This window comes from Drosophila sechellia, chromosome 3L (genome assembly GCF_004382195.2).
Source record: "Drosophila sechellia strain sech25 chromosome 3L, ASM438219v1, whole genome shotgun sequence".
Classification (NCBI taxonomy): domain Eukaryota; kingdom Metazoa; phylum Arthropoda; class Insecta; order Diptera; family Drosophilidae; genus Drosophila; species Drosophila sechellia.
The window spans coordinates 5,694,284-5,706,945 of record NC_045951.1 but is presented as its reverse complement, the minus strand read 5'-3'; the positions used below and the strand labels follow the sequence as shown (position 1 = coordinate 5,706,945).

Sequence of the window (12,662 nt, the reverse complement as noted above, 5' to 3'; positions counted from 1 at the left end):
AATTCCAGGTGTGACCGCAGCCCGCATTCGATATTGATGAAGCCAGGCAAAACGTAGAAAAGCAAAAGAAAACCTTAATTAATGTTAAGTTAAAAGTGTATAAACCCGAGATTAAGGTAAGTGGCCCACCATGTTCAAGATTTTGAGTACACCGAAGGCATGTCGATGCTAGCAGTGGCGGGAGCGTTACGCCTCTGCCGCCACCGCCTCCACCGCACACGATAAAAAAATGGAGTACAGCCACGAATGGGCAAATCAATAATTTTCAACACTCCAATTGTTTTTACAACTGTAATCAGTCCTATTCGACATCTCTGTCTTGTTTTCCGCAGTGCAAGGATGTCGAAACGGAGCGCCGACGACGCCACCGGCAGCAGCTGCTTGGTGGCCGCCGCAGCCGCCGGCCAGCCGCCCATCAAGAAGGTGCACTTCGAGCCCCATCTGATTGGGCCGGTGTCCACGCTGGAGGAGATGGACATCAAAGTGCTGGAGTTCCAGAACAAGAAGCTCGCACAGCGCATTGAACAGCGGATGCGAACGGAGGCGGAGCTGCGACATCGGATCGAGCAGCTGGAAAAGCGGCAAACGCAGGACGACGCCGTGCTAAACGTGGTCAATCGGTATTGGAATCAGCTGAACGAGGACATACGAGTCCTGCTGCAGCGCTTCGATGCCGAGACGGCCGACGAACTGGAGAACCGGAATGAGAACGAGGTGACCACCTCGTTTCTCGCCCAATTGTCCACCTGGGACAAGGAGGAGCTGGACGAAAAGCTGGCCAACCGCGTCCAAGTGTCCAAAAGGGCGGTGGCCAAGATCGTACAGGTTATTGATAGGTTAATGCAACGCAATGAAAAGATAACTCATGTCTTGAAAGGTGATAGTCTGACTTCAGCTGGCTCCGGTTCAGGAGCGGGGGCTGGCGGCGAGGAGGAGCAGCAGCAGGCCAGCGGCGATGCGGAGACGACAACGTCATCGGCCGGTGTCCATGCGCTAGAGGAAACTCTGAAGCAAACGCACATCGAGATCATGAGCGAAAACCACAAGCTGCAGAATCTGAATACCTCGCTACACGAGAAGTTCCACACCATGTCGCTGAAGATGAAGGAGTACCAGGACGCCCATACCGCCAAGGAGACGGAGAACGCCGAACTGAAGAACCAGATAGACGAACTGCAATATGACCTAGAGAAAATCCATTGCCGGAATGATAAGCTGGAGAACCACCTGGCCGAGGCCATTGAAAAGCTGAAGGCATACCACCAGATTTATGGTGATCCCAATAAGAGCACTAATAGTGCCAAGACACCCACTTCCACAGGCAGCGGCGGCGCCACCACCAGCGTTAATAGCCAGCTCTTGGAGGAGCTGCAAAAGGAGCTGGAGGAGTACCGCGAACTGGCCAACAACCGACTGCAGGAGCTGGATAAGCTCCACGCCACGCATCGCGAAACCCTCAAGGAGGTGGAGAAGCTCAAAATGGATGTAAGTTTTGAATGAATAATGTATTAGCTTATCTGCAGCTTTCCTAATTATAGTTAGTCATTTGGGTTATATTTATTTGTATTATACTGATTCATCCCTAAAATCCATTCCAGATACGACAGTTGCCGGAATCGGTAATTGTGGAAACCACGGAGTACAAGTGCCTGCAGAGCCAGTTTTCCGTGCTCTACAACGAGTCCATGCAGATAAAGACCATGCTGGACGAGACCCGAAACCAGCTGCAAACGAGCAAGAACCAGCATCTGCGACAAATCGAAGTGATGGAAAGCGAGGAACTTATCGCCCAGAAGAAGGTACGCAGCGAAATGATCCAGATGGAGGACGTTCTAGCCCTCATCCGCAAGGAATATGAAGCGCTACGCATTGAGTTCGAGCAGAACATGGCAGCCAACGAGCAGACGGCACCCATCAATCGCGAGATGCGCCACCTGATCACCTCTCTACAAAACCACAATGGCCAATTGAAGGGTGAAGTGCAGCGCTACAAGCGAAAGTACAAGGACACGTCCACGGACAACTTGAAGCTGCGTCAGGAGCTCGCCGATGCACTAGCAACACTCGAAGGCAACAAGTTACAAGCGGCGACTGGTGCGGCTGGCGAAGAAATCAAGCAGGAGAACTCTACAGGTGTGAAGGAGGAGAACTCGAACAACGTTTCTGCCAGTGGACAAACAAACCAAACGAATTCCGGCAACGATACCAACGTAGCCATCAAGGAGGAGAACCATATATCGGCTGAAGATGAAGCTGATGACGAGGCCAGTGGTAAGGACGTAAAGGACGGCATTAAGCAAGAGAAGCTTGGTTCTGGAGACGCGGCGGCAGCTGAGAAGAAGGATTCCCCTGGACCCGGAAACTCAACAAGTTCTGCTACCAATTCTGTTCCTGTCAAAAACGAAAAGGATTCCAAGGATGGTGTCAAGGCCAAGGATGTGAAGGCAGTGGAAAGTGAAGCGGTGCGGGATCTGAAGGCGCAACTAAAGTAAGTTTGTTCAGCAATTACGATTATCCATGTAACATTGTTTGATTTACAGAAAAGCGCTGAACGACCAGAAAGAAATGAAACTCCTGCTGGATATGTACAAAGGCGTATCGAAGGATCAGCGCGACAAGGTCCAGCTGATGGCAACCGAAAAGAAACTGCGCTCCGAGATCGAGGAGCTCCGCCAGCAGCTAAAGAAGCTGCAGGAAAGCAAGCGCGAGGAACGGAAGAAGCTGGCCGACGAGGAGGCGTTACGTAAGATTAAGCAACTGGAGGAGCAGAAGTACGAGCTGCAAAAACAGATGGCCAACCACAAGCCCACGGATAATTCTTGGGGCAGTGGAGCGCCCGGCACAGCGAACTACACGCGACCCTTTGTCGGTTCCCACGAAGAGGAGGCACTGCTGAACGAGATGGAGGTTACCGGCCAGGCGTTCGAGGACATGCAGGAGCAGAACTCCCGACTCATACAACAGCTGCGTGAAAAGGACGATGCGAACTTTAAGCTAATGTCGGAGCGCATCAAGGCCAACCAGCTGCACAAACTTCTGAGAGAGGAAAAGACGGTGCTGGAGGATCAGATGGCAACGGCGACCACGCAAATCGAAGCCATGCACATTGTGCTGCGAAAGCTCGAGGAGAAGGAACGCAGCCTGCAGGCCACAGTCGCGTCGATTGAGAAGGAGTTGATGCTGCGGCAGCAAGCCATGGAGATGCACAAACGCAAGGCGATTGAATCGGCGCAATCGGCAGCGGACCTCAAGCTGCATCTGGAAAAGTATCACGCGCAAATGAAGGAGGCGCAGCAAGTGGTGGCGGAGAAGACCAGTTCGCTGGAGGCGGAGGCCTACAAGACCAAGCGGCTGCAGGAGGAGCTGGCGCAGTTTAAACGCAAGGCGGAGCGCATGAAGAAGATGGAGATGTCGGGCACCACCATCGACGAGGTGATGATTGAGGAGATCCGCGAATACAAAGAAACGCTCACGTGTCCCTCGTGCAAGGTGAAGCGGAAGGATGCTGTCCTGTCAAAGTGTTTCCACGTCTTCTGCTACGACTGCCTGCGCACTAGGTATGAAACGCGGCAGCGGAAGTGTCCCAAATGCAACTGCGCCTTCGGCGCCAACGATTATCATAGGCTATATCTGCAGTAGATAAGCGATAGACCCCGTAACGATAATTTAGATACGTTCCGGTCATGTCCTATTCATACACAAATCCACCCACGGCACACACCACTCCCGCACACCCAAGCAGAGACAGTCAGTCACACACACCCAACATTCATGCCGGATTATTATTCATTATGCATATATTACATACGTACTAATATTTGGTTAAGTAGTCTCCGAATAACTTTCCTCCCAGATTCCTCATGGCAATTATTTGAATTTGTTCATTCTGGCGCCAAGTAAAAGCATCTCATTATGAGTGCCGCGAGATCGTCACGCGGTTTTGTAGCTTCTAGTTTTTGTAAATCAAACTATTTTTAAATGATTTAATTTGAAAACTAAATGTACGAACACTAATAAATGGCTAAAACCTATTGTTTAGCATGCCCCGAGTTATTCAGATACCCCATATACATAAGTGTAGGTTCTTTGTCTTGCATTCAGTTAGCATTAAGCATATTCTAATCTTAAGTTAACTATTACTATTGTAATGATCGAACGTAGCATAGATATCAAATGTATAAACTTGGCGGTGAATCCGTTTAAAAGTCGCGCTTTGCTTCGAAGGGCTGCTAACTTGGTTATAATTGATAAGTAATTGTAATAATGTATGATCGAAAATTGTTGTTCAGCTGAACAAAACGAGTTTTGATTGTTTTTTGTTTGTATGTAAATGTGTTCGTTCTTTATGTGTACTGTTTAACGAATAAATAAACTAATGATCAGAAATCGTGACTTTCAATTCATGTTATCTCTCTACATGAAATCCACCTGTTAGCGCTGTTAGCACCTACGCATTCATGTTATTAACCGTTGGCGCGCAACAGGTTATCGGGTTTTGAAAAGCTACGCTTGTATTTTGTTCTCTACAGAAAGTAGATATTGCGCATACGCGGTGTGGCAATAACTATATTTTTTTATATATACAGTTTGCTTACAGCAAAATACGATATTTAGCTACAAAAATACATAACTCCTATTGTATAATATTTTAAATTTCTATTTCTATTTTAAAAACATATTTATATGATTTAACTCAGTTAATTTAACTCAACTGGTATAAATTGGCAATTGTCGTTGCCTATTTTCTATTTATAAATATTTAATTGCGTTCAACTGGTCCAAAGTCTTTTGACCAATTGTCTTAAGTCTAATTTGCATCACACTTTTGCTGGCGAATCTAGTTTAAGTTTGCCGTGTTAGGTTCCAATTGGCCAGAACAGCCCAGTTGGCCATTCCCCAGTAATTATGCTACCTAGTATTTATTACAATGGCTCAAGAGCAGCGACATTGTCTTGTGCAATTATAATTAACAGCTGACGCAATTCGGCGACCAAAAGTGAGCCAAGAATTTATTTACCTTGGGCAAGTGGGCTCGTGGTAACTGCGCCAGTATCAACAAAGTGTGTATTGCGTATTGGCCAAATAGCCCCCTCATCGATGCCCTAAAAAAGCTTAGATGATAAATTATTGTTCTTTAAATCCCCAAAAATGATATGCAAATTTTTAACGAAATCAAACATCTGCCATTTTTGGCGGATCAAGAAAGACCCGAAAATAGCCAGCAGCCAGAAAGAGAATGTATGGATGGATAATGTGCGTGTGTATGCTGGAACTCGATTCATTTTCGAAACCTGTTAATTATGGCTAAGACCAAAATCACAAAAGCACCGTAAAATCTTGTGGGCCGAATATTTCGAAAAAAGGTTTTACCATTTACTGCCATATCAAAAAATTTACCCAATCCAGATGTACCAAATGTACCCTCTCGATTCACAGAAATTGCAAATTGTTTCGTCCGCTTTGCGCCATGTAATGTGTTTATTAAAAATTATTATTATTGTTCGCATCGAGAGGTGGCGGCATCTTTATGAGCGGGCTCCTGGTAGGTAACCAGCTATCAGCTGATGTGGAGCAATTGGACGGGTATTTGGGGCATCTGCGCCGTAAACTCGTTATGCGGCAAGCCAGGCTAAAAAAAAAAAACAAAAAAATGAGGAAAATGAAACGAACACGAAAAAATAAATGTAAAAAGAGTGAGGAATTAAAATCGTGCCAGCGATGAGTGAGCAACATTACACTGAGCACTTGGCGAAGCGAGTGCGGTTATTACCAACATAACGAATCCGTTTAAGATCTGCCTGCGCCGGCGGAGCGCTGGAGTAGGTCAATCCGTGCTGGTCAGGGGCACCAGCGAAGGTTATCGCTGCAATCGGGGAATAACCGAGTCGCAAGACTACAGGAGATACCAACACGGAAGTCTCCATAAAGGATGTAACCACTTTGGGTTATACTGATTGATTTAAATGCCTTTCATTTAGAGATTTCTATACTTTTTTGGGATGCAGCGAACAAGATTAAATTTAATTTATATTTAATATACAATTCTTTATAACTTAGAAGTCAATGAGCTCAAGTCATTAAGCCACAGCTTTAATTCATGAGCAACTAACTACTTTAAAACTTGCAGTTGAGATTTATACAGATTTTAGTAAGCATTTAATATTATAATCCTAGATACAAAACTTCATGTGTGGGTCAACTTTTTAAGCTCTTAAAAGAATGCATAAGATAATTGATAATTTAACAGAGAAGTTTCGAAGTTTTGCAACAATTGATGGTCCACCTATCCACATAGCCAAATGCTAATGAAACCACCAACCACCAAGGTTGCGAAGGGGAATCTATCTCAAGCGACCTTCTCTCCGCCATCAAGAAACGAATAAACGAAATTGTCATTGAATCAAGGCTCATAAATAGATCAACATTAATTATCATGGAACAAAGGCATTTTCACACTGCAGTTTAATGATTGTTTAGCACTCAGGGCAGGGCGTGCCATCCATCAATCCATCGGTTCATCCAATCAACTCGCCCACGGGCGAACGGAAACTAATCATTGTATTAGCATGCTGATGATCGCAGCTCAATGAATCCCCACATGCATTTGTGGACCTACGCCCTTCGGGTTGGAAATGCCGAAATGCCAACGCTACTCAGATGTCCAAATGTTCGAATGTCCACATTTCCAAGCCCACGTCATGGCCCTGGAGTCCGAAATAGCCGAAAGGGCCAACGCATTTCCCAGTCGCAATTCCAACTGGCACTGAAACTGGAACTGGAGAGCTGGGGAGCTGGATAAACATCGCCATATCACCCGATCGCCAGATGACGTATGCGCCGGGTGGTAATTAGGTGTTTGGACTATTAGCAATGGCGACAGCATCATTACGAATGGGGTATTGCATTTTCAAGGTTGGACACCATTCTCGCTTCACTGCCACCTCAAGTCGAGCCATGAAAATGCAAATTTTTTTTCAACCAGTCGCGTTTTTAAACAAACCTTATGAATGAAATGATGGGCGTGAAAATGAGTAGGAAATACAGTTATGAATTCACAAAGGTGAAGAAAACTGTGAAGAAAAGTCGAAAATAAACCGCTAGCGAACCTGATCCACAGCCACTGGTGCCAAGTGACCGAGTGAGCAAGTGACTAACTGCCCAACTGACATTGCCCAACAACAGCAGCTCTTTAATACTTTATGGCTGCCTTTGATGGCTGGGGGATCAGGCTTCCAGCCCACAAAAAACATGTTGCCAAAAGGTTCGTGTACTTCGTACTTTCAGTTTCGGCTGGCCAAAAACTTGTTCCCTCCATCTCCAGCTCCAACTCAATCTCCATGCAGCCGCAGCAGCAGCGGCAGCAGCATTTACCCAGCGAACAAACCGATCAGATTGCATTCGAATCCCGCGCTCAGCCACTCGGCTTAGTGGGCTATACACACATAGTGTTCGTCTGTAGTGGTGTGGCATGGCCATTATATAATCCAGTTAATTTCTTTAACAATTTTTGTTTCTCCTCGGGCCTTTTCGTTGTTTTGCTAGACGAGGCCTCTCCAGCCAGAGTCATTCGTTGTTTGGACCTCGCGTTGCTTGGACGTACATACATTTCGATCGGCGCGTCGTCTCTCGAAGATCGTCCGTCTGGCACAGCTAAATCCCAACGAGGTGCTCACATACAAGTCGTGGTCGGAGAACCCGTATCAAGGATTACGAAACGGGCGTCTGGCATTGCTCATACGCAGCGTGTGACGTGCTCGAAAACAACGATCAAAGGAATCGAAAAAAGGAGTGTAAGTGTCAATGTGTGTGTGTGTGTTTGTGATAATTTCGAGAGCAACTGAAAGAATGTAGTCAAAACTGAAACGGAAAGGATATATGAACAGGATAGCACAAGCATACAATGATTAATCAAATCATTTACAGCATTTCATTCAACATTTTTAATACTTTTCATAGCATAACAATATGAAGAAAAGCAAAGAGTGTTCATGCACAGCATTTACTAAAAATAAACAAGGATAACCATATGTTTTAGGATAATAATCCAAACTTATAAGCAAACGAAACGCCCTACTCCTACTCCTACTTGTAAGTTTTAAGCTTTTCATGCGCAATTCAATCGAATGGTAATCAACTACTGCAAGATGTATCAAAATCCAATTAACCTTTTTGCTCAAAAATGGACTTGCAATTGTGTGCTGCCTTTGAAAAACCAAACATGATCAGCCTGAAACCTTTTCGAAAATCAATCAGCGCGGGGAATAAAGGGGGCTGTGGAATAACAATTACCAAATAAGCCACGATTGCACCGCCTGTTGCATTATTGGCCTGTTCAGTTGGTCACACAAAAGCCACGCAAGCCACAACGAGCTCCTAATAAACATGTTGAAACATGTGGAAGAGCGGGCGAGCGAGAGAGAGAGAGGGGTAGCGAAAGAGATGGCAAACAGGATCCAACGGGCGCATTGCCCAATGAATGACATTTTGAAATCGCATTTCCAGTTGAGCGAGGGGAAAACCGACAAAACGAAAATTGAAAAGCCGACAAAAGAAAAAAAAAAAGCTAAACAAAAAATAAGCAAAATCGAATGCAAATTTTGGACCAAAATCGGAATCAATTAAATGGCACAGAGTTCGCAACGTTCGAACCCAAGACATATGTACGTATGTATGTATGTACATATGCAAATGGGTCGATGTCATGGGAAAACGGATTTCGATCTCGATTATCTGGCGGGGGGATTCGACGAGGTGCGCAGACACAAAGGGCCTTAAAACAATCAAAACCCATCCGCAGCTCGGATCACAAATTGTGTGCAAATATTGGTATAAATGGATGTTGGCACTTTGTTTATACGCAAAAGTCAAACAGTGGCATTGTTCGCTCGCTTTCCACATACTTTTCTTTGCTTTTCACGCTCTTTATTGTTATGCAATGAATGCTCGATGCTCAAACAGTGAAACTCTTTCTGGCTAATTACGAACATACATACATACATATATTTTTTTGACCCGCTTTCTGTAAACAGTTTTGAACTTGAACCAATTCGCCTGGTTTCTTTTTTTGGTTTTTTTTTGCCATACATATTTTATGTGCGGCCATAATGGCATTTGGTGGTCGCTTTATGGTTCCCCTAACAACAAAGAAGTGAATAATTTATACTTTTTTTTATTTCGTCGCTTTCGCAGCGCTGTTTTAACAAAAACGCGTCTCATACGCGAGTTTTAATTAGCAAATATTTGCAAATTACAGCGATCCGTGATCCGGTGGCGTTCGCCTTGAGATCACTGGGACCTTGAACTAATTTCGAGGGGATGACCACTAATAAATCTCATTGATAAACATATGCAGAATTATTAAACAATAAGTTTAGCTGTGGGTGATTCCCTACTGAGTTTTGCTTTTGATTAAACCAAAGGTTTGAGCTTGTATTGGTTACTTTTTATAAAGAAGTTGGAGCTTAACTTGGTTATAGATAATATATTCAGAATACTAAAGCTTTCTAAATCAAGAAGAAAAGTTATTCTTATTTTATTTAATTATAAGTATGTAAGTAAGTAAATCCAATCTCAACAACATATACATATATATTTATATATATATATTAATCATACAATGTGGATTTGAGAAAACCCTGACTAATCCGTGCACTTCTTATCATTCTTTGTAGTGACCGCAGTCCATGCCAATCGCGTGATCACAGAGCAGCCGCAACGAACCGCAGATCTTCCAGCGAAAAAGGAGAGCAGAATATGGTGCAGGATCAGGGGGAGACGACAGCCCTGCCGGAGGCACTGCTGAAGATTGCCAAGCGGGAGCTGCGCGAGGATCGATGCACGCGGGAGCAGTCGCTGGAGCAGCTGCGCAACTGGGTGGCCAAGAACGAGGATCTGCAGAATGTGCGATGCGACGATACCTTCCTGCTGCGCTTCCTGCGCGCCAAGAAGTTCAGTGTGCCGATGGCCGAGCAGACGCTGCTCAAGTACTTGAACATCAGGAGGACGTTCCCGCACATGAGCACCAAGCTGGACTATCTGGAGCCGCGACTCGGCGACCTCATCGATCAGGGATACATATTTGCGGTGCCACAGCGGGACAAGCACGGTCGCCGCGTGGTGGTCATCAATGCCAAGGGGTTAAATCCGAAGATCCACACCAGCTGCGACCAGGCCAAGGCGCATTTCCTCACCTACGAGTGCCTGATGGAGGATCAGGAGACGCAGATCACTGGGCTATCGCATGTGGGCGACTTCTCCGGCGTGACCACGGCGCATGTGACCAACTGGAATCCCACGGAGTTTGCCCGCATCTTCAAGTGGGGTGAGCAATCGCTGCCCATGCGTCACAAGGAGATCCACCTGATCAATGTGCCATCCACACTCAAGTGGCTCATTGATTTCGTGAAGAACCGCGTCAGTTCCAAGATGAAGAACCGCCTGATCATCTACGGCAGCGAGAATGAGCTGATGAAGAGAGTGGACCAGGGCTGTCTGCCGCTGGAAATGGGTGGCAAGGTGCCCATGCGCGAGATGATCGAGCTGTGGAAGCAGGAGCTGGCGAGCAAGCGCGACCTGATCCTCGGCCTGGACAAGAGCATACTGCTCTCCGATCGCGGCATCCAGCGGCGCAGCAGCTTCAATGCCGAAAAGGCCTCCACCGGCGGACCCAACTTCGTTTCACAAATCGAGTCCATCGAGGGTAGCTTTCGGAAACTGGAGTTCGACTAGCCGATCGCCAGTTGTAGTTTAAGTTTATAGTCCTTAGTCTTAGGCAACATCCAATTAATTAACCCAATGCGCAACGCTTCGCCGGTCCCCCGATCCTGGCCAGCGCCCGATCCTGGGGATCCCTGATTCGCTTATCGGTGGCAACCGCTTTACTCATCCTGCGCTTCTTTGTATACTGTTTGTGTTTGGCGTACAATAAACGAGAGGAATAATTTGAAATGATCTCTTTGTTGCTTCACTTGGACGTTTGGTGGCTCGCGTAGTGCGTCCAGTGCCTCAGTTCCCGCTGCAGTGCGTCCGTATAGCTGCCCAACACGAAGAGTTGGTACACTGGCTGCAGAATCCGACGCTTTAGAGATTCAAGGATCAGAGCCTGGGCGGCCATCAACTGGCAATCGATGGGTGGCCTTCCGCTGAAGTTACCCACAAACGCCATCACCAACGCGTCTATTCCAATTAGATCCCTTGGATACTGGCTCCGATAGTGCCAGCCTCGTGCCTCAAAGACCTGACAATCACCGGCGACCAGGAAGTTGTAGGGCAGCTCGCCAAGATGCGACCTCTATGGAGATGAATGAATTTAGCTTTGATTGCTATGTACACAAACTCATGTCCGATTAACTCACTTCCAGCTTATGCAATACATCCGGGCAATCATCGTGGCATTCATTGCTCCCAGTGTGGGTAAAAATCACTGTGTCGACACCGATCGGATCGGAAAGAGTTCCCCGACCCTGGATATCCATATCCGACCATATGCCATGACCCACGATACTGAGTCGGTAGCCAAAGTCCGGCGTTTGGGCTGCAAGCAGTGCAAAGTGATTGAGTCATTAAGTGGCTTTGTCCGCCTATAAAGGCGAATTTCCAAAAAATTTACAATGAGTCATGCATGCATACGAAATATGAAACGAATCTTAAGTTTGGTTTGCTTAAACTTAATGCCAGATACATTATCTCATGAGTATAGATTTCATAGATAGATTTTTGAGTACTTTCGCCTGCCCATCAAAACGCACATGAGCAGCTTATCATAACTCACAGCTAATTGAGATTTATTTATTATGCATATGTAACAATAACGATTTGAGCACGTACTCGTCATCAGCGGGCAAACTCACTTTGTCTCCAGAGCAAATAGGCGGCCAGTGCCAAGGCGGATGCACACATGACCAGCAGTCCCACCGAGCGCCAATTGAAGCAGTCTTCGTGGAGCGTCGGGTTCCTCCGGCAACTCGAAGGCGTCGAGGAGGAGGCGGAGACTGAGGCTGTGAGGGATGAGGACGTCTTGATGGACCGCTGAGCAGCTGCCAGCAGCGGAGTGGATTCGCTGGCAACGCCATCCCTGTCCACTCGAATGTGTATATCTTGGCTGGAACCCAGACTGCCGTACGACGACTGGGAGACGGCGGCCGGCGAGGGACTACGACGTGCTATCGTAGCGAAATATAGAGCAAACAACAAATTATGGAGTTTAGCCAAGATAAAGGCGACCAGATGATTAGTCAAGTGGCACAGTTTGTCCAGGCCACTCTGGTCTTGGTGGGCATAGTATTTGCTGATTGCACGCAGACTGTAGGCGCTAACAAAGATCGGCATCTTGCCACTAACTGGGCTGGGATATCCAGCCGAGATGTATATATCTCACCCCCTTAACTGTATCTTATCAAGACAAGGGCTTATCTATCGCCGGACTTACCCACTCGCACGGCTATGTGGCTGGAGTCCATGACTGCAGCCTCGGCATCAAGGTGGTGCTGTGGAGTGGGTCAGCTCCTTACCGGATCGCACTGGAACACACCACTCGATCGATCGGAGTCGCCGCTGCCAACCACTGGCAGCAGAATGCACAAAACGACTGAGACGAGAACAAGGGAGAGAACCAGCCCGCATGAAGCACAACATTTCCATAAATCATCAGCTACGAATTTTCA

At 46.5% G+C, this 12,662-nt stretch overlaps 3 protein-coding genes across 4 annotated transcripts; 2 read left to right on the top strand and 1 right to left on the bottom strand.

Annotated features, from left to right (window-relative positions):
* Positions 1–7: 7 nt before the first annotated feature.
* LOC6610919 (E3 ubiquitin-protein ligase Bre1) lies at positions 8–4,041 on the top strand. The gene is made up of 4 exons (XM_002035440.2): positions 8–116; positions 333–1,485; positions 1,599–2,488; positions 2,541–4,041. The coding sequence occupies exons 2-4, from the start codon at positions 340–342 to the stop codon at positions 3,637–3,639; spliced, it is 3,135 nt and encodes a 1,044-aa protein (XP_002035476.2). The 5' UTR covers positions 8–116; positions 333–339; the 3' UTR covers positions 3,640–4,041.
* Positions 4,042–7,578: 3,537 nt separating this feature from the next.
* Positions 7,579–10,950, top strand: LOC6610918 (alpha-tocopherol transfer protein-like). The gene is made up of 2 exons (XM_002035439.2): positions 7,579–7,790; positions 9,672–10,950. Exon 2 carries the CDS (start codon positions 9,754–9,756, stop codon positions 10,726–10,728), a length of 975 nt encoding a protein of 324 aa, XP_002035475.1. The 5' UTR covers positions 7,579–7,790; positions 9,672–9,753; the 3' UTR covers positions 10,729–10,950.
* LOC6610917 (peptidoglycan-recognition protein LD) lies at positions 10,928–12,621 on the bottom strand. 2 transcript variants are annotated; one of them, XM_002035438.2, is made up of 4 exons: positions 12,428–12,621; positions 11,850–12,161; positions 11,355–11,533; positions 10,928–11,290 (listed from the first exon to the last, which is right to left on the bottom strand). In XM_002035438.2, exons 1-4 carry the CDS (start codon positions 12,456–12,458, stop codon positions 10,964–10,966), a joined length of 849 nt encoding a protein of 282 aa, XP_002035474.1. In that variant the 5' UTR covers positions 12,459–12,621; the 3' UTR covers positions 10,928–10,963. The 2 variants fall into 2 exon arrangements, with proteins under 2 accessions (XP_002035474.1, XP_032575142.1); XM_032719251.1 differs by lacking the exon at positions 12,428–12,621 and having other exon boundaries at positions 11,850–12,406.
* Positions 12,622–12,662: the final 41 nt, after the last annotated feature.